The sequence below is a fragment of the Microchirus variegatus genome (genome assembly GCF_963457635.1).
Source record: "Microchirus variegatus genome assembly, chromosome: 23".
Taxonomy (NCBI): domain Eukaryota; kingdom Metazoa; phylum Chordata; class Actinopteri; order Pleuronectiformes; family Soleidae; genus Microchirus; species Microchirus variegatus.
Window position 1 is genome coordinate 6,272,506 of NC_139824.1, and position 25,177 is coordinate 6,297,682.

Sequence of the window (25,177 nt, forward strand, 5' to 3'; positions counted from 1 at the left end):
CATCCACCATTCTATTCCTATCCCCCATAAAACCTTGCATGGATTATGGGCGAAACGTCTGGTGATTCCTGTTGCTGAAGCAGAACCAGCGTTTTCCATGGTACCTTTTCTTTCTTTTTTTGTGAAATTGTGAAATGTAATATATGGGAACACTTGTTCGACCTCAAACAGGATGATGTGACCGTGGCTCTGCCTTCTTCTACACCAGGGTTTCTCAATCCTGGTCGTGGGGACCCACTACCCTTCCTTTTTTTTCAATGTTTCCCTGATCCAACACACCTGCACAACTTCTAGAACATGCAGGGCAGTGGGTCCCTGGGATCAGGATTGAGAAACCGTGTTCTCCACAGTACATGTTGCAGCATTTAAGTAAGAATGCTGATTTAGACGGCGTAGAAATGGGATTTCGTTTTGTTTTAACGTAGCACTAAAAGTTGAATATAAAGAATTAAATTGACTCTTGCTCTGACTGCTTTACTGTGTACAGGAATAACATTAAAACAATGAAACTCAATAGTGACTGTATTTCCTAAATATAGCTCAGGCACATCAGTATTCACACAGCAATAAGCTCAGTTGTGTTTTGTTAAAAGAGGTGGGAAACAAGACAAAGAGTCAAAGCCTGAGTGTCCCACATCACCGGGCCGGGGTTTTAGTCTCAACATCAGGTGAAATACAAACGGCAGGATGTTCATGCGCTGTAAGACCAGCTCGATCCCGTTGCCACGTAACCGCCACCGCGGAGAGCCACTGGAACGAAGGAGCTTACAGCTACGTCCTCTTCTGCCCTAGAAGTTCCACCCATAATCAGCTCTACAGTGGTACCTCCTGGAATAAGGTGGATTTTTTGTGGATCTCCCATAGACTGACTTATTTAAAAAAAATCGACTGTTTCGAAACAAAACAAAAAAAAACATTTGCAAAGCCTTGAGATTTGAGATTTCACGAGCACCGTGACAGTTTTTGAAATCCACCGACGTCACTTGTTCAATCACACTGGTATTGATCATTTAAATGAGAACTAATTAAACCATGTGCTTGTGGAGTCCATTAATTCAAAATGTTGACTATATATTTTGTATAACACAAAATTGGCTCATTTTCAGGTTCTAATAGTAATGTTAGTTCCTGGTTAGGCTCACCCCTTGGTCTTTGAGCGCTCCCTCATCCAAAACAGAGACAACAACAGTGTTGTATGACAGTAAGGTTTATTGAATGAACAACCATGCTGACTGAACACGTCCACAATCACATCACAAACCCAGAACATCTCCATCGGGGACCGTCGTCCTAGCTCGAGGTTTAAACCTTGTTTAAATGTAGTTCACAAGCAAAGGTTTTTTTTTTTTCCTTCGACAATTTGACCTCAACTTGCAAAATCAAATCTTGAGACACAAGTGGAATGAAATGCAACAGAATATGGATGAGCTCCAACTGTCTGACTTCCTTCTTTCTATCAGTGGCTCTGTAGCAGAAGCAGTTAATTTTCTTGGCTTCACCTTGATAAATACTCTTGTCTGTGACCTTTAGACCGGTGTTCAACAACCATGTATTGTGTCTAGTTATACGCTTTCTCTGCCAAGAAATCATACAGTTCCAAACACAGATGGTAGACTATTTCCAATTGACACTCATAGTCATTCGTGTGTGTGTGTGTGTGTGTGTGTGTGTGTGCGTGTGCGTGTGTGTGCGTGTGTGTGTGTGTGATGCTGCACCTGTCAACAATCAATTCTCTCCATCTCTACCGTGTTTCGTTACCATTTCTTACGTGTGATCTATCCGTCGCTCCGGATGACGTGAAACAGTGTGACATTGTAGAGGACCTGGTGTCCGTTGTTCCATGTGTACAGCGCTCTCTCTCTGGGGTTGTAGTCCATCATGCTGATGTGGGAGTACTGGTTGTGGAAGGGGATGTCGGTGTACTCGTATGTGGAGGAGTTGGTGTGGTAGGCAAAGTGGACTTTGGCCCCGGCCAGGTGGGAGTTGGTGACGTACAGTGTGCCGCAGATCATGAAGGCTTCCCCTGCACTGCGCTTAGGAAACCCTGTGTCCCAGCTGTGGGCTACTTCTAGTGTACGAGGGTCCAGACGACTCACCTGGAGACAGAGACAGTGACAGACAGTTTATCAGGTCACACAATTTCTGACAGCAGTGGTAAGCTGCTCTCAGTTAAAAGTTACTGTGGTGATACTTCCTGCTTTTAAAAAGCCAATTTTGTTGAGTTAATCACACACTGTGCAGTTCATAAAGCAATCAACCTAGCTGACAGCTACAGAAGAGATACCATGTGCTTCAGTCTTTGTATACTCAACAAAAATATAAATGCACAAACTTGAAATGGTGAAAAAAAACAGCATGACATTTGCTCAGATTCTTGATGCATTTGTTTATGGAATGATTTGTTTTGCTCAAACCCAGTAGTCCAGTGTCACTTGGCCACTCCTATTGACTACAATCTCAGATTGAGTATTTCAACTCACCAGAGTCATGGAGCATGGCAGAGTGGTGGTCAATATGCGTGACCAGTGCACAGACACTCCTTATGGTCTGGTCAGTAAAAGAGCACACCAAAATGTGGACTTTTGTCACTTGTCAATATGCCACAGATGCCACAAATCATGAGGGAGCGTGCCATTGGCATGCTGAGTGCTGGGTTGAGCGTTACAGCTGTGGCAACACAACTGAATGTGCATCATTCCACGATCATTCTAGACCACGATCGACAACCTGGTGATGTCCATTCGTTGCCGGTGTACCGCTCTGCGTGAGGCTAATGGTGGACACACACGTTATTGAAGTTTGTGAACTTGGATCATCGTTGTGTTCTTCCTGCCATTACGCCAGGACTTTTGTTTTGAAATTGATCCTAATGCTCGCAAATTAAAGCCACGTCATTGATAAAGTTGTACTGTTACTTTTGGATAGTTACTCTGTTTTGTCACATAACAATAACTACAAGTTTTTCTTTGTGCGTTAATATTTTTGTGGAGTGTATATATCACATATACACATATACATACTGTACATCACAAGGCTGCAGTTTAACAAGATTTCTTATTTTTTTGCTTCTTAAACATGAATATTTTCTGTTGTAAAGAAATCATTACATGTCTGTGGACAAAACAAGAGCTGCTGGTAATGATTCAAACTTTTAAGTTTTTTGTCCTTGCATTACAACGTTGAATAGTTCAGTGTTCTGATGGCGTTGCGCGGTAATGCTCCATCACATTTGAAATAAATTATTCAGTGGCATATTTAACCGAACCTTGACTTCAAAAAATATAATAATGCAAATCAAATGGCAACAGTAATGTCTTTGTCAGCTTTGTTGGGGGAGAAAAACCTGTTGACAACAGTAACTTTAATTTAAAACCACAGAGAGAAAACATTGTTGCTTTTTATTTCCAGACTGTACCATTATGTTTCCAGCATTGGGGATGGTGGTGTAGACGGCCCAGAGTCCAGTCTCATCCGCCATGAGGTCGATGTCAGAGGATCCTCCCCAGCTGTAAGGGAAGGTGTTGTTGTATCCGGCACCACTGAGGCTGCGCTGGAGCAACACGCTGCGAGAGCGGAAGTGGTACTGAATCTGGAAAGACACACAGATCCTTTAGTGATCTTATTATCAAACTGATAACTGTGTTCTTCTCATACAGAAGTCAGTTTCTTACCAGGATGTTGCTCTGGTGCTTGTTGTAATAGAGTGAGCCGTTGTAGACCACGTGGCCGGTTCCTGCCCATGGGTGGGGCAACAGATGCTGAACAAAGTTTTGACCCTTGGTGAAATCCCCCATGGTCCTGTACTCCAGCACACGTCTGCCCTTATAGTAACCATCCATGGACCACACCTGAACAAAGAAGGAAACAGAGGGTTTAACTCTCTGGTCATAACAACCTTCACAAGCTGCAAAATCAAACACAGAGTAGGTGATATTCTTATTCCGTGTTAAACTTTTAACGCAATTTAAATCAAGGTGATCTTCATCAAGAGAGAACTAGACTTCTGCATCTCCTCTGGTCTCTGTGTACAAGCCATGATGTATTCTGGACTGAGACGGGAGAGTATTAACATCTGAGTGATTCGATCATAGCCAGACCACGTTTAGCACAGGTCTAAACAGCCCCTGAGTGCTTCCTCACATCTGACCACAGAAACCATTTACAGAGGTGGTTTGAGGACACGTGTCCACATTTCTGAGCTGCATGAACACAATCTGTCCTCAGGCCAGATTAGAGACTGCCTCCTCAGCTGACGTCGTCTGATCACTTACGCTTACTCTAATCAGTGCTCAAACGTTCATTTATTTGCCGCCACAGAATTAACTCTGAAAGTCGGATCATTTCTTTTGTCTACAAGGTCTTATTCTGCTGACAGCAGACACATTTGTTCAAAAACCTGTTACAAACATAATTTTGTTCTGACTATGATCGGATCACTGAGGACAGATGTTAATACCAGATGTGAATTGGGCATTTGACCAATCACAGTGCAACCTGAATGCAACATTTAAAGCTATTTGTTATGTTTCAGGCAGTAGTAACTCTAGTAATAATGTTTAAGTCCTGCAGGGTTTGGTTCCTCTTCTCTCAGTCAGGACCAAGACTGTAAATAATTTATTATTTCTAGTGACGGTGAGTAAAATGAGAAATCTCATTTAATGAACTTTAAGACATTTTTTTCACTCAGAGTCTCAAATGCTAAATAACTGTGCTTTACTTGTTTTTTGGTTTAATGGCATCTTTCTTTCCGATTTGAGAAAATGTTTTAATAGAAATAGCAATAACCTGAAAGAGTTTTTGTGCTGTGCGTTTCTGTAATTTTTAAGTGTGACCTCTTTGCATTTTTATCTGGATAACACAGTGCAGAGGAGATGAGAAACAATGTGCTGCTCTGAACGTATGCATGCAAACAATTCAGCTTTCAGGTCGCCCCATATTCCTGCAGTTTATAAATTCCTGTAGATAATTAGAGGTGATGAATTATACATCCTGCATATGGAAGATGTATTCCCTACATCCCCCACTTACTCAGTTAAATGAAAATGAAAAGTAAAACCAGGTAATCTGAGAGTAATGAGAAGAGGTGTAAATATAGGGCAGCAGAAATGGGGGAGGGAGATGGTGAACGAGTAGCCATCAGGGATCACACAAATGGAAGAAGACTGAGAAAATGGGATGAGGAGGCAGAATTAACAGGATGGAAATAAAATTGAGTGTTGACAGCATGGTGGGGTTGATTAGGGACGTGAGGTGAAGGATGAAAAAGCAGAAAGAACTGAGAAGAGAAGATTTTTTGAAAGAGACATTCACCAATCCCTCAGCAGAGAAAAAAGTAGAGAGGAGAGAAAAGAGTGAGCAGATGAAAGGAATCTTCTTTTCTTCCATGGGTCAAAGAAAAATAAATTTCTCCAGCAGTGGCGGCACCATTTTAAATGACAGTTAATTTGTAGACACAATATTTAAAATCCACACTGAATTAGACTTTCAGACAAAGGTAACTGATTGCAGTGATTCTGAGGGCTTTCAATAACAGTGTTCTCAGCTTGTGGTTTGCAAAGAAAATGAATCAGACTGATTGCTCTCTCTTTACACCATCAACACTCTCTTCTCATTATTTGCTCTCATCTAAATACTTCCCTTATTTTTACTCCCTGCACCAGCAGCCCATCTAATGGAAACTTTTTTTAAAAATTCAAAAAGCAGTTTTTCAAAAGGAAGTCCCTTTGTGCTCTGGCAGATGCAGTCTTCATGCATTTGAACGCACCATTTGCTTCATATAAATAAGCTCCAGATGCTTATTATACAATCAGCAGTTTGTGCAAAAAAGGTGAGCAGGGAATGTTATTTCTTTTTTTTTCAAACTTACACCTTAGTTTAGGAGGCTGTTGTACCATTTTAATTCCTCATCACCCCCTTAAGATCACTGTTGTGAAGACGCAACAGGAGCAAAACGAAAATAAAATAAAGAGCAGCGTCTGTATCATAATAAATATCCCTGTGTGCTCATGAATGCAGTTCTCTGCAGTGTTTTGAATATGGAATAATTCACTTCCTTTGTCTCGTAAATCTGCCATTTTTATGCAACAAACAAGTCCCGACAAACTAAATAAATGACATAGTGAAACTAAAGCTTACAGGGAACATAAACTGTGTAAGTTGGGCTGTGTGGTGCAAATAACAATAATACAAATCTTCACAATTATTGTTATTTGAGGTTTTGGCAGGAAAAACACAGGTTTTACTGATCACACGGAGGTCAGCCATCATATTTGATTAGGAAGGGGCGTAATGGTTTTAAAAGAGATGAGTTGTATAACAGAGGCAAGATATCTAAGATAATATCATGATTGTTGTTTTGAAGGTGGGCATTACGAGATGAGATGCATATTGTGTTTTACTTTGAGTCTGTGTCGGACTTGCTGTCTGGTGCGATCTGCTCTGTTGAGCTTGGCGCTATTCAGCAGCGGCAACGGCATAAATAGAACTGCTACCTATCGATAGCGCTGCGGCGCGCCGACCTGTAACGCGCCCAGTGGAAATCCGCCTTTACTGCAGCAGTAAGCAGGGTTCTGTGTCACATGACCACTTATAGACCTACCTGACCACATGACCTCTCGCTAGCATCCTCCTTGCCACACAGGTTAGTCGAGAGACATCAGCCCCCGCAACTAATGGCTTTACCATTATACAGTTCTAGCACAACTCGGCTTGACAACTCTACTTGTTTTTTTTGCTTTTCAATTAGTTATAGTTTTTAGTACCTGCTCTGGTGAGGTTCCAAGCGAGTTGAGCCGATACTAAAACGTCATGTTGACGGACTGCCGACCTCTGATTGGTCAGAGTGTGTCGTCACTGGAAGAGTCATGAGCGTGATGTCCAACACAAGAATAAAAACAAACGATGCCGAACTGTAGATCAGTTAAATAGATTTCAAACATTTCCAACATTTACCATGGCAGTTTCTAAAATCTCTATATTTAACAGTTGCAGCACTGCTGAAAGCCGACGATCGTGAGCTGAATCACAACCTGTTCAGCCATGTTTTAGTGCAGTGACTGTATCAGACGAAGTCTGTGCTCCGGTCATGCAGGAAGTACTGAACTAATCTTTTTCATTAACTGATTCTTGATTAACTGCTTTACAAGTCACTCGTTTGTGTGGCGTATAAAACAACGTTACAGCAGTTTCATGCAGCCGTGAGTAGTTTTGTAGTACTATAGTAGCTCTTTTTTTGCCCACAACGCCCACCAATGGTCTCAAATTTTGTGACATGTTTGCAACATTGAGAAAAAAAGCTGGAATATTAAGCAAAAAAACTGAATTTTTCATATACCGCAAGAAAGGTATATGAAAAACGAAGCATGTGGCTCATGCTTCAGGTTTAGCTGAAGAAGTCGACCACTTGTGTAACCGTTGCAAAACTGTTGAAATTTCGAAATAGACTGGGATATAAATTTATGGTCATACTGCCCAGCACTAGCTAGATGATGACATCCTTCTCTGCTGATACTCACCCTGCTGACTGTTATTGGCCATAAAGAAGATTCACTGATACAGACATTAATGTTTATCTTGGCTGTGTGCACTAAAAATAATTCTTCTAATTGAATAAACAGTTGCGTAAGATGCTAAAAGTAGTGTGATCGTGTGAAGGGCTGTCTTTGAAAGAGTAGGGTTGGGTGACAACACTGTAAACCAGAGAATGTAAAAATAGAAATGGAATCAGTTTCATAACCATCATGAGAAAGAAAAAAATCTGCTGTATAATGCTCATACATTTACTTCCATATTTTAAGTGTAACTAAAACCACTAACCACATTTTTCAGATGAAAACAAACAGGGGAAGCTCATTTCAGGCCCAGTTATTCATACATAAATTCTGCAAACAAACAACTAGAACATGGAAACACTATAATTACGTAAAACTGAAATGGTATAATAGTGTATCTACTCACAGTGTATATATATACAATGAATATGATCCATATCGCCGAGCAAATAACACACAACTAGCAGCTACTTGTCTACACACTTATCTCACAAAATCCACACAGGACTGAGGCAGAAAAGGCTCCGCTGTCATGTTTGTACGTTGTCAATCAAAAATTGGTTATGCCTTTCAGACAGTTCCTCCAATCATTACGCAGAAGTCCAGCGTCATCTGCCCACTGCTCCACTGACTCCCAGAGAAGGTGGGAAGACAACCCGTCATCCGCGATAAACAGCTGATTCTGAACGAACTAGTGCCACATTCTAATTGTGTTCTAGCACACGTTTAGTGCTGAAATGTAAATAAATCGCCACTGATGTATATCTAGTAATGTTATTTGCTGACCTTCACAGATTACAGTATTGAGGTACTGAATTTCTACATGTTGCCACTAGCTTTCTTAATCCACTCTTGCTTCACTGGTTCATGCTTTCATCAGTCTCTTGTCTAATCAGTCCGAGGCTTGTTGTCCCAGACTCCTCTCCCTTCCATAAACACCTGAGCTGTTACTCTGTCGTCTTTCTCTCTCGCTCTCTCTCTAGCGCTTAGAGCTTGGTGTGAGCGATTGAGAGGTTCGACTCACTGAGCACCTCACTCAGCTGCAACTGTTGACCAATTCACTACCAGACCACTCTCCATCATACAACTCTCAGCCCAATTCTTGGTATTTTCCAAAATCAAGCTCTTGAATAAAGTTAGCCTTTGAAGAGGGGGTTTAGTAATAATAATAATATGACATTTTATTTATAAGCGCCTTTCAAAACACCCAAGGACACTTAACAGAAAATAACAAAGATAAAAGAAATCAATAAAACAGCATGCCAATGTTTTAGAGAAAATAATGTTAGTTACTATTTAATACCTGAATAGAGAGCTTTTGTCCGACACATCTGTCTGTGTGAGTGAGTTTTCAGTTTAGTATCATGTTTTTCTTGACAGTTGATCGGAAGAGGGCATTAATCCCCTCCACTCACAGACTTCAGGTGGAGACCATTGCGTTGTTACTGCCTTTGATATTAATTATAAATGTTTCATTTAATTTTATTAATTTTAGCACTCTCTCTGAGCCCACATTTTTCAATTAATCATGGTAGCGCCCATAACACCCATCAAAATTTGGATGCTGTCCAAACCGTATTTAACAGTGAACAGTTTTCTTTGAGTGAACAAAGAAAACAACAGAATCATTATCAATTATCAGTCAATGGCCTATGATTTCACAGTTAGTACACAAATACTATATCTGATAATGAAATTGCATCTTGAAGCTATATATCACACTACAATCTACTAAAGCAAAAAATAAATAAAATTAAAAATGAATACCAAGCCAGGAATCATTTTTGGCAACACTATTCCTTTTTTTAATAATTGACCTGAGATTACCTGTTTCATGTATTTATTATTTAGTTTATGCTAGTGCTGTAAAGTCAAAGTCAACTGGTCGACTAATTGGTCGACACGCTCTGGCTCGACCAAAATTGTGATTGGTCGACTAATTTTTTTTTATTATTATTTTTTCTTTTTTTTATGGTGAATTTCATTAGGAGGAAAGTACCAAGTCTAATAGGGGTGTTTTAGAGCAGCCGTGTTTCACAGGTAACAGTCTGTCTTCAGAGAATACCCCCCTTTTTGTTTTCCACTATTTTGGTTTAGTCCAGCCCAGTGGGTTGTTGTCGCTCCCTGGCTCATGAGCGACAGACAGATTAGCGTTGCCATTAATTAGACGTGAAATACAGTAAGTCCTCCTGTCGCATCCATGTCAAAGACATCATCAGTGTGGCAGCAATTTTTCAAAGGTAGATGACGGTAAAAAAGTGGAATGCAAAATTTGCAAGCAACAGCTTGTTTTTCACAGCTCTACTACAAACATGGCATATCATTTAAAGCGGTAAGCTAAGGTTGCTCCGTCCGTTTTGAGTATGAACATATCAGAATTATTAGCATATTTCAATGTTTTAGTCTAATAATCGCTGATTGGTTTTATAACTGCAGGTGCACTTGCCCGCAACAGCGGCAGCTTCCCACTTTCTAATTGTGTCCTATGTTCAGTGTCGCTCTGTATTACTCAACAGTTATTGTGCCAAGAGGTCACATGAAGATAATTTTAATGATGATAACATTATTCATTATTTTGAAATGCTCCTGGTCTCTGACTTCTTCTCTTTCCTCTCTTTGTAAATGTGCCATTTTGTTTGTAATCTGCTGAACTTTCTGTATGTGACACCAAGGAAAAAAAAAAGAAGAAAAATTGTCTATTTTGTGACCTCTGCACAATTATTGCTACTTTTATATCACTACTAAAAATGTGATATAAAATGAATCATAACTTTGACTGAACAACGCATAAGAAGACAATTTTTTTTCTCTAAATCCTGAATATGTGACCTATAAACACACCCCCCATACCAATTACCATGGGTGCCACGTGAGCACTAAGGGTTAAACAGTTATTTTTTATGAGATGGTGGGGATCGGTCATAGGAAAAACCATAATCTGTCGACCTCTAAAAAGGGGTGTGTATTTTGTCACATAACACATTAAAAAGTGATCACTTCACTGCATGTGAGGATTAGACGTGTGAGCAGTGACCAATAATGCATAAAAAATTCAGCATATCTAGAATGTCTACATCTATGTTTTTAATTTTTCACCCCCCCTCCTTAATTATGCCAACTGTTGTTCTTTTGATCAACCGTCTTACTCTTTGCTTTCCATCCACCTCCTCTTTTCCTGTCTCTCCTGTCGTCTTCACCAAACATCCCCGCTCTCTGTCTCTCTCTCTCTGTCTCTCATACACACACTCTCACACACGATCCGCGCAGACATCTTGACAGATTAGGAGATATTCACACCTCAGCAGCTGCTCTCAAATACAGCGACAGGTGTGTGTGTGTGTTAGATGTAGCATGTGCACACATATGCACACGGACACTCACTGATGAGCTAATAAAGAATTCATAAATGTCAAACTGGGACCCGATGCAGACAGTGTAGTCATGGATACCGAAGGACGTACGAGAATGACTTTACTCATCTCGACTCGCTCAAGAGTGTGTTTAAATTTTTAAATGTTCTCAGTTGGTGGGTGATGATTCAGTAACTAACATATAAAGGTGACATTAACACCTACATTGTATTATAAGTCTAATAAATAAATAAGTGGCAATGTTTAAATAATTGTTATTAATGGCTTCTACCTCATGATACGATACGATACATGGTCCACGATACCAATAATATCATGATACAAAGATTATAATCACTATATTGCAAGACAATCATATAGTGATACATCGCAATATCTGTCTAACTGAACAAAATGTCAGTGAAAAGTTAAAAGTGCAGGATTTCTCTATTTATTCAAAACATAGAGAACAAAGTGTATAAAGTCTATGTATTGAACGTGGATGGAGCATCTCTTAACGTAGCTCTCTCCACCATTATCCTGCTGTAAACTCCCTTCTTCAGCCAGGTAACTTCCAATTTCCAGCATTCATTTGTGCAGCGCCGCCTTGAAGAGATATCAAGCAGCGCCGCCCGGTAGGTGAAACTGGCAGGGTTTACTTTGTTTATTAAAATCAATATTTGCCCTGGCATTATCAATTATCGTATTGTACGAGTAAGGACAACGATATATCACCAAACAGATATTTTGACCCAATCCTACTCTAGACAGTAGTGGCAGTAATGGAAAATGTAATTAAATTTCACTTAATGAGTAACAAATTTGAGTGTCTGGTTGACCTCCACGTGTCCACAATTGTTTTTTCAGTTTCACAGAGGGAATTTCCATACATAGTCACCATTGTTGTTTACGTCCCACTGAGAGTGGAGCCTACGCCGGCGTGTGACATCATCCACAATGCTGTTGCTAGGATACAGACAAAGCACCCGGAAGCTCTCATCGCAATCTCAGGGGACTTCAATCACATCTCTTTATCCTCTTGCCTGACTGGCTTTGTACAGTATGTGAACTGCCCAATACGTGACAGGACATGAGATCTGTTCTACACCTACATGAAGGAGGCTTACAGGGCTGTACCTCTTTTACCACTGGACAGATCTGATCACAACATGGTTTATATTCAGCTCACATACATACCATGTGTACAGAAGCTTCCTGTAACCACCAGGTATTCCAGGAAGTGGTGACCAGAGGCAAAGGATTCCCTAAGAGACTGTTTGAAGTGCACTGATTGGGATGTGCCGCTGGATGAGCAGGACATGGGCATGGACAGGAGAGGAGAGTCAACACCATCACTGACTACATCAATTTTTGGAGGGACAAGGTGATTCCAGTTAGGACTGTACAGTATCCTAACAACAAACCATGGATCACCAGTGATCATCTCCTGAACCAGAAGAAGAGGGTGTTCCATGAAGGAGACAAGGAGAAACAGAGGAGTGTACAATGGGAGCTGAAAAAGACACTGAGACTTGCTAGAGTGGAGTACAGGAACAAGGTGAAAAGATGGCTGGAATATAATGACACCAGGGAGGTGTGGAGGGGAATGAGGACAATCACTGGCTACAATATGAAGAGCTATCAACCTGTGGAAGGTGATGTGGACAGAGCCAACACTTTTGAACCGGTACTACAACAGGTTTGACAACTAGTAGTCCCTCTTCAGAGGCTCTTCAATATGAGCCTTCAGATGAAAAAAGTCCCGGGAACTGTGGAAGACTTCTTGTCCCATACCAATTCCACAAAGTGGGGTTGGTGGAGCTGAATGACTTCAGACCGGTGGCCCTGACATACAGTATTATGAAGACATTGGAGCAGCTCCTAGTCCGTCGCATGAGGCTGCAGTTGTTGAGGATCTTGACCCCCTCCAGTTTGCCTACCAGGAACACATACAGTAGGAGTGGAAGGCGTGGTTATGTACATGCTGCACCGGACATATGAGCCCGGGCGTATGAGCCTGGTTCATATGTGAGTATCATGTTTTTCGACTTCTCTGTATGAGGGTTGCTCCCTCCCTGACATCCTGGATCACAGACTATCAGACTATCAAGACCATGGAACTGGTGGTGGACATCACAAGATCAAAAACACCATGCCAGTCAGTCTACAATGGGGGAGTGGAGGTTGAGAATTTGTGCATTCCTTCAAGTACCTGGGGGTGTTACTGGATGATAAGCTGGAGTGGTCTGCTAACACAGATGCAGTGTACAAGGAAGGGGCAGAGCCACCTCTTTTTCCTGAGGCGGCTCAGGTCCTTCAATGTCTGCAGTGACATGCTGTAAATGTTCTGCCAATCTGTTTTATGCTGTTGTTAGCTGGGGGGAGCAGCATTAGAGACAAAAATTGTAGACACCCAGACAAACTGGTGAAAAATGCCAGTTCTGTGCTAGGCATGGGGCTGGTCCCTCTCAGGAATGTGGTGGAGCAGCAGACAAGGAGGAAGCTGCATGCCATCATGGTCAACAATACGTAACCCCTCCACAACATCCTGATGGGCCAGAGAAGCAGCCGCAGTGAGAGGCTCATTTCACTGCGCTGTGGGACGGAAAGGTTCAGGAAATCTTTCGTCCCCAGTGACTGTTGACTGTCCCCCCACACCCTTATTGGCATGCTGCAATTAACAGTACAATTTCTATTTATTTAGTTTCCGACTTTTACTATTTATCTGTTTTTTTGTTTCATATGTGTCTGTTTTCTTATGCTTACATGTCAAGAGGGGATCAATAGAGTATTTATCTATCTATCTCTTTCATCTATCTATCTCTTTATCTCTACATGCACACACGCACAGCAGCAGCAAGCTTCCATGCAAGTAAATGGCGGGCTTTTGTCCACAAACCAGAATTAGTCAGTTTTACTGATTTCTTTGTTATATGAAGCAAAGAAACTAGAAAATATTCACATTTAAAAAGCTGAAAAATAAGAAAACTTGTTTTAATTATCAAAAAAACAATTGATCAATGAACAATCCATTACCAAATTAGTTGACGATTAGTTTAGTAATCGATTAATTGACTAATCGTTGGAGCCTGCCTAAAAGAATATAAGAGATTTGTGTGTACCTTTAATTGCACTTGGCAGGTTAATTATTGATTTGAATTCTTGGGGAGGCAGATCTTCATATTAGCAAAACAAAGATTATCATCTTGTGTTTTACACTAACCTGCCACTATCACACACGTATCACACAGAGACAGTGAAAAGTAGCAGTGGCCAAGTTGCCTCAAAATGTATTAAAAGTATGTATTTAGGTGAAGGCTTGAAGGCTATTTTTTTTGGGTTATTTGGTCAAACAGTTTGGCCATTTCAATTTTGCCCAACATTTTATAACAATAATAATAATAATACTACATTTTATTTGCCTTTCAAAACTCTCAAGGTCACATTACATCACACATAATATAAACAAAGTCAAATTAAACAAAGCTGATCAGATAAAATTAAATATATATACAATTATATATATACGTATATATATATATATATATATATATATATATATATATATATATATATATATATATATATATACAATCAATTAAAGAAAATGAATACAAAAATGTAGGAATCCAAATAAATTGGTGACGGTAGTTTATTCTATCTTCTTACTGCACTAGCTCAGTTTTACATGTTGTAGACCTTTCCAGCAGGTATGGAGCATGTGCAGTGCGCAATCAAAGCACAGTTGTCATTATAGCTTTGCCACCAAAGCACTTTATTTTCCTGTTTTCATCTGTAACTGATTATCAGAACCCCTACGCTTTGTCGGTTTACAACCTATTAAGTAGTGTATTAAGTGTGTGTAGAATAAACCTCTTAATGACACTCGTGTTGTCGTACTTGTTGTGGTCACCCTTCCCAGAGGGTAGTTTATTAAGCTGTAGGAAGCAGACGGTAAAAATCTGTCAGACTGACTTGCTTGACGTGCACTGATTTAGCAAATAATGCGTTGTGGATTGTCTCAAGAAATCAAGCAATTTTGGTTTAAGTAGGAAAAAAATAATCCGAATGGTCTATACAACTAACTGCAATACTTTTAGAATTGCAATAAATCAGAAGTGCAATACAAATCGAATAACCGCCTAACCCTAAGATTCGTGATACAACTAAATCCTGACAAAAGCATTATTATTCCTGCCCGACTTTGCTGGCAGTGCAGTGTGCATCACCCCTCGTTATAAGTCCATGTCATACACCAGGGGACACGCCCCCCAGTTTGGGAGTCACTGTCTTACAGTTTGTTTAATGGACATTCTGTTTTTAATTTTATTTCATTTCATTTAAATGAGCTCTGTAAATGTTTTCTGAGCATGGAACTGCTTCTAACTTTATTTATTGAGCCTCGAGAACAAACAGTGTATTTTGCTAAGAAACACCACATGTAAACATACACACTAAGAAATCAAAGTACGAGACTGTACCTTTTGCTGTCGCTCCAGTTGTACCCTATCAGTGTAAAAGCACAGTACCTTTCTCAGTGTGTACAGGTATATTTTTGTCACTAGGGGTGCAGACATTTTTCTTTAGAGGTACAAACAAGCAGGTACAAATTTTAAAGGTACAGTGCTTGTACCCTGATCGGGTACAACTGGAGCGACAAAGCATTTGTACCTTTTTAGGTACAGTCTCGTACTTTGATTTCTAAGTGTGTAGACAGAGAACACAGTGTTCTCATTAGCTCAAAAAAAGCATCATAAAATTTCACCAGGTTGTTATCGCAGCATATACTGTATGTTACACACTGATTCAAGGACATCAAATACACTAGCTTTTATGACAGAAGAGGAAAAAAATGGGTTCCTATTTTGCTGACTCATGATTATTTCCATAACGGTTAATCAAATTGTTGTTTAAAATGACTAAGAGGAACACAAAACACTTGAATTGATGAATTGATTATAAAAATAGTAAATATTCAGTAAGTTATTATTACAGGCCTATTACATTCAGACATGAGGGCCAGGATTGAGGACCAACTCATAATAATCTAACAGGTTTTGGGGAACACAGTGATAACTGGGGTAGCGCTGCTGTGTATATCTCCATCTCATCACAAGGGAACCAGGGAGAAGCTCTAATAGGGAACAGGCATGGGTCACCATGGCAATATATATCACACCTGGCAACTGGGAGACAGTCGCCTTGACAACTAGCTTTGTGTGCTCTCCCTGAACGGAGTATGTACATTTGTAGGAAATGGGTGAAGCTTGTAGTGAGCTGAGACAGAGTGCACAAAAGAGCCATTAAAATTAAGACCGGGAGAGAGACTGAGACAGAAAAAATACATGAAGACAAATATAACGCATTGGTGTCCTTGTGACCATGTTCTCAGCACATGCTTCACTTCCCATGCACATGCACACACACACACGCGCGCACACAGTAAGGTATACACCTACCCTGCTGTCGGAGCTGGGAATCATGGCATCAGTCATCCAGGAGCCAAAGCGGGAACCTGAGGCTCTCACGGTGATTGGACCGCTAACTGCAGTCAGACGACCACAACCTGTTGACAAATGATGAATGAATCTTATTAACTCTGCCATGAAGACAAAAAAACAGTGTTTTGTGTGTATAATATACACAAACTGGGAAAATGAAGAGAGTAGCGTATTCATATTTTCTTGTTTGGAGTAAATGATGTTGTCTGTCAAGGTCACCTGGTCACCTCAACTCCATTTACGAGCAGTTCATGAAATCTATTAATATAAAAATATGTTTGTGCCGCAAGCACAGGCAGAAAAAAAGAATGATTATATTCTCTGCCATAAAACAATAACACACAAGAGACATGACCGGGGAGACAAGGACGTTCAAATCAGTTTCAACTATGACTGAAGTCTTTTCATTGTAATTGTTGTTCTTTAATCAAAAGCCTGACAAAGTGTGACAGCTGCCAAACCTTGACCCAAAGTAAAAAATGTTTCAATGAAACTCAGTTCTTAAAGTGATATGCCACTATACATCTTTCTTTCCGAGTATAAAACAGTAAGCCTGAGAATTTCAACAGAGACTGGATTCACAGCATTTAAAACGCTTTAAACAGTTGCCATTCTTCACAGCAGAAACAATATCATAACGGACACAAACATATATCAAACCACTTTTCGCTGCATAATTCACTTTAATGCTGTCTATTCATGAGCTCAGTAAGTCTCAACAATTCATTTTTCACCACCATATGCCAAAAAATACCACTTCTTTAGTTGATCCTTATGTATGGTCTTGTCAGACTCATGTTTTAGGAAATACACTTATCCGCGCTCATGTCTGTCGGATAAAGGCTAACTGATTTTCACATCTTTCTCTGCACGAAAGTGAAAATGTAATCTGAAATTTTGGGAATCACTCCTTTAATCTTAAATGTAACTGAAAGCATATATACACACGTCAATACATATACGTATATTATGTGTGTGTGCTAATACGAGATGCAGACACATTGTAAGCACTCCCTGACATTACTATTACGTGCAACCTGCTCACCTCCTGCATTGTGAGAACCACCTTTTCCAACTGGAAAATTGAGTCCACAGAGAAAATGTGTGATTTTACATGACACACACCATGTGTCGATTCACTGCTGCCTCCACCAATAAGTTCAAATGACTTATTTCATCACTTCTGTGTGTGAAATCTTCGATTCACAAAACTTGAACAAATCGTGGCAGCAGTAGACCAGCAACTACCATGCCCATGTGCTGAAAAGACAATAAGGCACCAGCTAGTCTCTACTTGGTCTGTGCTCCTTTTCCATAAAGTGGGTGTCCTAACAGAAAAGGTCCTCAGCCTAGATTTTGGAACATCAAGCTAGGTCTTTGGATGAGGTTTTGATTAGACATGTACAGATGCAGAGACACTCTGACTTTTAATCCATAGTATTAAATCATATAAACTCAAACACTGTTTCCTGTAGAATTCCTTTCAGCAGTTGTATCTCCCCCACTCAATAATACAATAATGATTTATCAAATTTGAGTGGTGTACAGTATGTGTATGTATATAACCTTGGTAGTCAGACTGAACATCATCAATTCATTTGTGTTAATTTCTGTTTCTGGAGTTTGCTGCAGTCTATCAAAACTATCGGGGCGATGAGGGAGCAGCAAGTGAGTTGGAAAATGTGCTCAGCTACAGAGAAGTCTGGGGTTATGTAGCATAAACCCTGCTAGATCACACAGTTCTCACGGTGCAATACCCTGGCATCTTTGGTTAGACTCTCTCTACCTTTATACCCCAAGAGGAAAGGAATTGGGCTACTGCACCTGGCTTGTGTGTGTCCACTACTGGTGAGTTGTCAGGAAGAAAAAAATACTAATTCTAATCCTGAAGATTGTGTGTAAAGAAGGTTTTCTGTTATGAATTTCAAGGCATGTGTCCAAAACAAGATAACCTTGGTGATAAAATCAGAGCTGTTTTTTGCAATGTTAAAAATCTCCTCCTGAGTATTGTGGGTTGAGGAAAGGTTTCAAATTAAGTGGTGAGTGAACTCACCTTAATGTGTTTAATAATTGAGGCGACAGCGAGATAGTGTTGCATCCCCTTTTGTATACATTTAGTACATACCCAATTTGTTCATGCAGCTGTGGAGCCTGGTTTCCAGTAGTAGAACCCTCTGCTGAAGCTCCTCGTAGTCGTATGCACCAACCTCCTCCTGAATGGCTGTCAGGATGACTGACAGGTTGAGGAGCTCCAGTCGCAGGGTGGCCAACGTCTGCAGGTCCAGTCGGTATTGCTCCACTACTGACAGAAGGGGCCGTAACTGAGACATCTGGCCCTTTAACTCCTGTGGGTGGATAAGAGGCAGGAAGAAAAATTAAGTTAAGGGTACACACTCTCTCTTAATGGTGTGGTAGCTATGAATCGAGCAACTGCTGCTCCTTCACAGCCAAATGAGGTAGTTTATGCATTTGGTCAGATTGTCCTTAGTGCAGGGGTCTCAAACTCAAATGACATGGGAGCCATTGCGCATCTATCGTGGTCAAGAGGGGGCCTGCCTAGATCACAAAAAGTGGGGGGAAAAAACTGTTCACGATATTGCATCATGATATCACACATATACAATATGTAATACTATTTATGATGTAAAATTAATGTATTAATATCAAGAGCAGACATTTATTTTAAATTACATTAATAATAGTGTGGACAACTGTATTTAAAATTCATACCAGGAGCCATTTAGGCCACTGCCATTCGTGGCTCGGGCCCTAACAAGTGTATTTATATATGTGATATGATATGTGATGTTGTATATGACACATTAAATAATGGGATAATAATGACCAGATATAAACAAACATATATTCTATCACCTCGCTGGCAGCTGTGCCTCAGCTACACACTGTGTTTAAAAGACGATGAGGTCGTGGTCCATGTTTTCATTATAACATGATATTAAGTGGGGGGCCGCATGTTATCGATTGGGGGGCCGCAAGTTTGAGACCCCTGCCTTAGTGTTACAATTTGATCCCTGTTGAAGTCAGGTCTTGTTAAACTGAGAGGAGACTCCACGGTCGTACAACTCATTGTGGTTTTCTCTCAAATAATAATGGTTCATCCCATCATCACTCCTTCACCCTGCAGACAGTGACCTAGAAACTGAATGAACAAGACAAAAGAAGGTGTCCTCTGGAGCTTCGCGTGAGTTTATTCTTTCGCTGAAAGCAAACACCCTGCAATCTGAAGGCTTATTCCACATGAATATTAGTTAACTTGCATGACTGCAATAATGCACAAGTAGATTGGCAACAAACTACCATGGAAACAGGCACCACAGTTCCATAACAAGACCTAAGCTACTCTTTATTCATAAAAAAGAAAAGGATTGGATGTGTATAATGTGATGAATTTTATGATGAATAAGTCATAAAAATGAATGTATTATTCCTGATTGTTTCTCCACCTCTTTTCTTTATTTTCCACTCAATGAAAATCTTGGTTTATTCAGAAACTACACATATGCACTAATTACTGTTATTACTGTGCTATCAAGAGCTTGAGCCTGGCATGTGTTAGAAGCAGTTTGAAAACATAGACTCTGGATAAAATCTAAAGACTCAGGTGCAGACGTTCTTTGGAATTTGCTGTTGACATACATTATATGGACAGAAGTATTTGGATTCCTGACCATTACACAACCAGGGACTGTAATGACATATTCAAATATAAATACTTATACAGTGGTATGCAAACGTATGGGCATATTGGAGACAAATGCAGTGATATTTGAGAAGTGAAATAAAGTTTATATGATTTACAGAAATTGTGCAAGAATTATTTAAACAAAATTAGCGCATTAGTTTAGGCATCACAAAAGAAACATGTTGTGCATCCTCCTTTTACAGAAATGACCCTCTAAACACTTCCTATAGCTTCCAATTAGAGTCTGGATTCTGGTGGAAGATATTTTGGACCATTCTTCTTTACAAAACATCTCCAGTTCAGTCAGGTTTGATGGTTTCTGAGCATGGACAGTCCGCTTTAAATCACACCACAAACTTTCAATAATATTCAGGTCTGGGGACTGAGATGGCCATTCCAGAACGTATTTGTACCTCTGCATGAATGCCTTATTAGATTTTGAGCAGCAGTGTTTAGGGTCGTTGTCTTATTGAAAGATCCAGCCCCAGCACAACTTCTACTTTGTCACTGATTCGTGGACATTGTGCTCCAGAATCAGCTGATATTGAGTGGAATCCATGCGACCCTCAACTTTAACAAGATTCCCAGTCCCTGCACTGGCCACACAGCCCCACAGCATGATGGAACCACCACCAAATTTTACTGTAGGTAGCAAGTGTTTTTCTTAGAATGTGTTCTTTTTCCACCATGCATAATGCCCCTTGTTTTGCCCAAATAACTCTATTTTAGTTTCATCAGTCCACAGCACCTTATTCCAAAATGAAGCTGGCTTGTCCAAATGTGCTTTAGCATACCTCTAACGACTCTGTTTGTGGCGGGTGCATTACTCTTCCATACAGCATCTCCTTGTGTAAAGTGCGCTGAATAGTTAAACGATGTACATTGACACCATCTGCAGCAAGATGAAGTGTAGGTCTTTGGAGCTGGTCTGTGAGTTGACTGTGACTGTTCTCACCATCCTTCGCCTCTGCTTATCTGAGATTTTTCTTGGTCTGCCACTTTGGGCCTTAACTAGAACTGTGCCTGTGGTCTTCCAGTTACTCACAATGTTCCTTACAGTTGAAACTGAGAGCTTAAATCTCTGAGATAGCTTTCTGTATCCCTCCCCTAAACCATGATGTTTAACAATCATTGTTTTCAGGTAATTTGAGAGTTGTTTTGAGGCTCCCATGTTGCCACTCTTCAGAGAAGATGCAAAGAGGAGAAACACTTCTTAAATACCCTTTCTCATGATTGGATTCACCTGTGTATGGAGGTCAGGGGTCACGGAGGTTACCAAACCAATTTTGAGTTCCAATAATTAGTACTAAAGGTATTGAAATCAAGATTTCCTCAAGATTTTTCTATTGGAATGTGTGTCCATTATTTCTGGTGGTGCATTTATGAGGTCAGACACTGATGTTGAAGAAGGTCTGGCTCGCGATCTCTGTTCCAGTTCCAACCCAAAGGTGCCTGATAGGGTTGAGGTCAGGGCTCTGTGCGGGTCAGTCAAGTCCTTCCACACCAAACTCATCATGAGTCTTTATAGTCCTTGCTTTGTCATTAGAAGGGAAAACTGTTGGCACAATATTGGAAGCATAGCCTTGTCCAGAATGTCCTGGTATGCTGAAGTGCTAAGATAAGGAGCTTAGCTAAAAGCCTGATTGGAACACTTGAATTTTATACTTAACAGGTGTGGCCAAATATTTTTGTCCATATAGCGTATGATGAATGCAGCAGGAGATGGTCTATGCGGGACACCTTCACAAGAGCCGGGTAACCTTCAGAGGTTTCATGAGTAGGGGATCTGGAGTTTTTCCTGCTGTGTTTTCACAAGCTCAGTTGGACATTACCAGCGAGAATAGACTCGCTGGTAGTAGAATCTCCAGAGCATGCTTGTCGTGACAACATTTTTGTTCACACATACAGCCCCTCAAATCAATCTCCACAGAGTCTCTGGAGACTTCAATTCAAAGTAACTACTACATGTATCACTATTCACAGAAAAAATGTACAGTTGATAATGTAGTGATGTTTTTTCAATATCATTCAATCATGGATTCAGAATACATGAGATAATCAGCAGATGTTTTAGATAAGATAAATAAACACTACAGAGGAAATACCATGAAGACATTTTGAGTGATTTCTTCAGTCAGTCAGCTCTGTGGACAAATCTGTGGAAGTGTCCTCATGGTGCATCTGTTGGTAGTTACTTTGTTACATCCAGCTTTTCTACTCATGTGACTAGTCACATTCCCTGTTTTATTCTGACACTTCTTCATACATCTTCTTACCATCTTTGAACATCACTATTCACCTGTAGCCGCCCAGTTCTTGTTCCCCAGGGAACCATTTATTTTGTGTGCCCTGTCGACTTGCCAGATTGTCGCAGAGTGTTTCCCAAAGAATTAATTACCTCTGTCAAGGAGGTTGTGATTTTGGCAGCATAACTCAAAAAGTAAAGGACAGATTTTAATTAAATTTCCAGAGGATGTAGATTATGGCCGAAGGAGGAAATGATTAGATTTTGGTTTTGATCAGGGCTCCCAATCCGGAGTCAGGTTTTAACCTGTAAAATAGATGGGTGTACTGACAGAGTGGGAAAGTAAGTGGTCTTGGTAGAGGTCAGCCTCTCTGACTAGTTTCTCTAGTTCAATCAGTGGGTGTGGTTGGGGTGCACATGCATATGAATGTAGTTCCCTCTCAGAGAGACAGTGTATAACATGTCACTTGCTGATATGTACAGCTGGACCTATATGGTCTGACTGTAAGGACAGTAAAAAAAATAAAATATTTATCCACGATTGTGTGTGAGGTATATAGCGCCGAGAATCGCTTTGCAAGTGCAGTTCTCAAGCCTCAATGAAGCAAAACAATGAAGCTGGGTCAGCCTTAAATTTCATCATCCACACATTTCTGCGGTGGTCTGTGTGGAACCTGTGAGCACACTTCCAGTTTGAATCTGTGCGCATGCTCTCTGTCGCACACTGTCTTGTCCAGTTGTTGGCTATGCTCTTGTTTTGGTCAAAAGAGACAACTAAGAAGACGGTATCCATGGAAACTAGCTTGAGGTCATATGAGGATGACCACTGGTACCCACACAGAGAAGTCAGCTCTCAAAGTCTACAAGGACAAACAAATTAGGGTGAAATCGTGGTGAGAAATTGCAGATACAAAAGTGGAATGAGAGATCGAGTATGCATGCACCGAATGCAAGAGTGACGCCGATACTTTATGAACCGATACAGATCCCAGTAAGTATGACCCAAACCCAAACAAGTTATTGGTGGTTTGTCATGGTCTAGAACAGTAAACAATGCTTTATCCCTCACACTGTTTCTCTTGACTCTTTACTCATGTTTTTACTGTATGTTTTTATTTTTATCTCTTTTTGACTGCTCTTCTGTTTCTGACCACTTAGTAAATGTGACATTCTTTTACAAGCTGTTGGCCCCTTTGCCTCCAGCTTTAACACCATTACACAGTTGATGGGGACTTGGTGGTGAAAAGTAAAAAGGACTCAGCCATGGAAGGGGAAAGACCATTGTGCAGTGAAGACAACAGAGAGCATCTGTGACTTTCCCCCCTGTGCTTTAGTTTCACTTTGAATCCTGAATAAAAGGAACAGATTACTTTGGACCAGTTTTTGAACTCGCAGTAACATTTTTTTTAGATGTGGTTAAATCTGGTTGAGTTTGATGTGGTTTTTTTCCCCCAAATTAATTATTTTTACACATTGTGTGTGCACCATCTCCCTCCCAGCATATCTTCCAAACATCCCTGTGAGGAGCTAAGGCAATAAAGAGTGACGAAAGAAACAAGCCAAATGGACAACTTCACCCCAGAACATGCTGGAGGGGCTGAATATCCCATCTGCCCTGGGAATGCCTCACAGTCCCACAGGAGCAGACGTGGAGAAGATGTGGCCGGAGGAAAGTATAATTAGGCTGTGCTGCTCGTGTTACTGGTACTGCAATAAGATAAGCAAAATAATGACTGTATGAATCATTACAACTGTTGTTATGACTTTTACAAAAACAACAAGACTTTTGGTAAAATTTGCTTAAAGGAGGATCAATATTTAGTGTATGTATTTAATACAGGTTTTTTATAGCAGCAGGAGGATAAAGGCTTAAAGGTTTCCTGTATATCCTATCTGTTTATGCCCTGACACTAACACGTCTTCTCACCCTTGAATCCCCCATCAAAAAATTACTTGCTGTGCAGAGAGGAGTCAGATTTGATATGGGTAAAGAAAGATTTGAAGAAGTGTCAAAAGCAAAGACAAAAACCTCATCTTCACAGAACATCTCACACGCCTACGCCCCAACAAGACGACACGTACAGCAAAGATGCTTGGCAGCCATCAAATACTTTGCATGTCTAATCCCTTTCCTGTTATCTTAGGAATGATTTAGGACCTAAATACTTTTTACATTTTATCAAAACACACAATGAAAGCATAGTGTGAATATTCTGTGACAGCTTTGATCAAATAATTGGAAACTCATTAAACATGTAAAGTATTAAAATCGATTATAAGGCATGACCTGTTGCAGAGGTAACACTTCACCTGGCTAATCCCTCCCCTGCCACGTCTTCTGTTTCATCTTCAGATCTCTAATCTCTCCCTTCCAGTTTCACTCTCTTACCCCAGCACTCCCTGCCTGACCTTTACCTTCCCACTTATTTCACTTTGCTCATTTCCATCATCCCTCCTGCCCTCAGAGTAAAATGGCAATAAGCAATACCCTTCTCCCTGATTCCTTCATCTCTCTCAAGCTCCCTATTAGCCCATCTATCAGACTGTCTTAATCTCCCTGGTTGACATCCTCTCCTCCTGCTGCCTTCCTTCCATGGGATAAAAATACTGTTTAGTTATTGATAAACCCACTGTAGCTGCACATAAATATTCACTAGTTGTGCCTCTCAGAGCAAAGGCAAAAGCTTATGACTCCCTAGGGAGCCAAACACACACGCATGCACGCACATATGCAAAGACTAACTGTATAAAAACTTAAAAACAGACCCAGGAGCCATATGATGTTGTTAAGAAGATGTTTGCACAAGATGAAAGGCAGCAGGGAATTA

At 40.4% G+C, this 25,177-nt stretch overlaps 1 protein-coding gene across 1 annotated transcript in view; it reads right to left on the reverse strand.

Moving 5' to 3' along the window:
- Positions 1–1,775: 1,775 nt before the first annotated feature.
- LOC310944036 (noelin-2-like) overlaps positions 1,776–25,177 on the reverse strand; it is a gene marked incomplete at both ends in the record, with an annotated part of 38,347 nt that continues 14,945 nt past the window's right edge. Inside the window, 5 exons of the mRNA XM_083909739.1 lie at positions 1,776–2,096; positions 3,416–3,589; positions 3,672–3,848; positions 16,360–16,466; positions 18,527–18,746. Of these exons, the coding sequence (XP_083765865.1) occupies positions 1,776–2,096; positions 3,416–3,589; positions 3,672–3,848; positions 16,360–16,466; positions 18,527–18,746 (999 nt within the window). The remainder of the gene's footprint in view (positions 2,097–3,415; positions 3,590–3,671; positions 3,849–16,359; positions 16,467–18,526; positions 18,747–25,177) is intronic.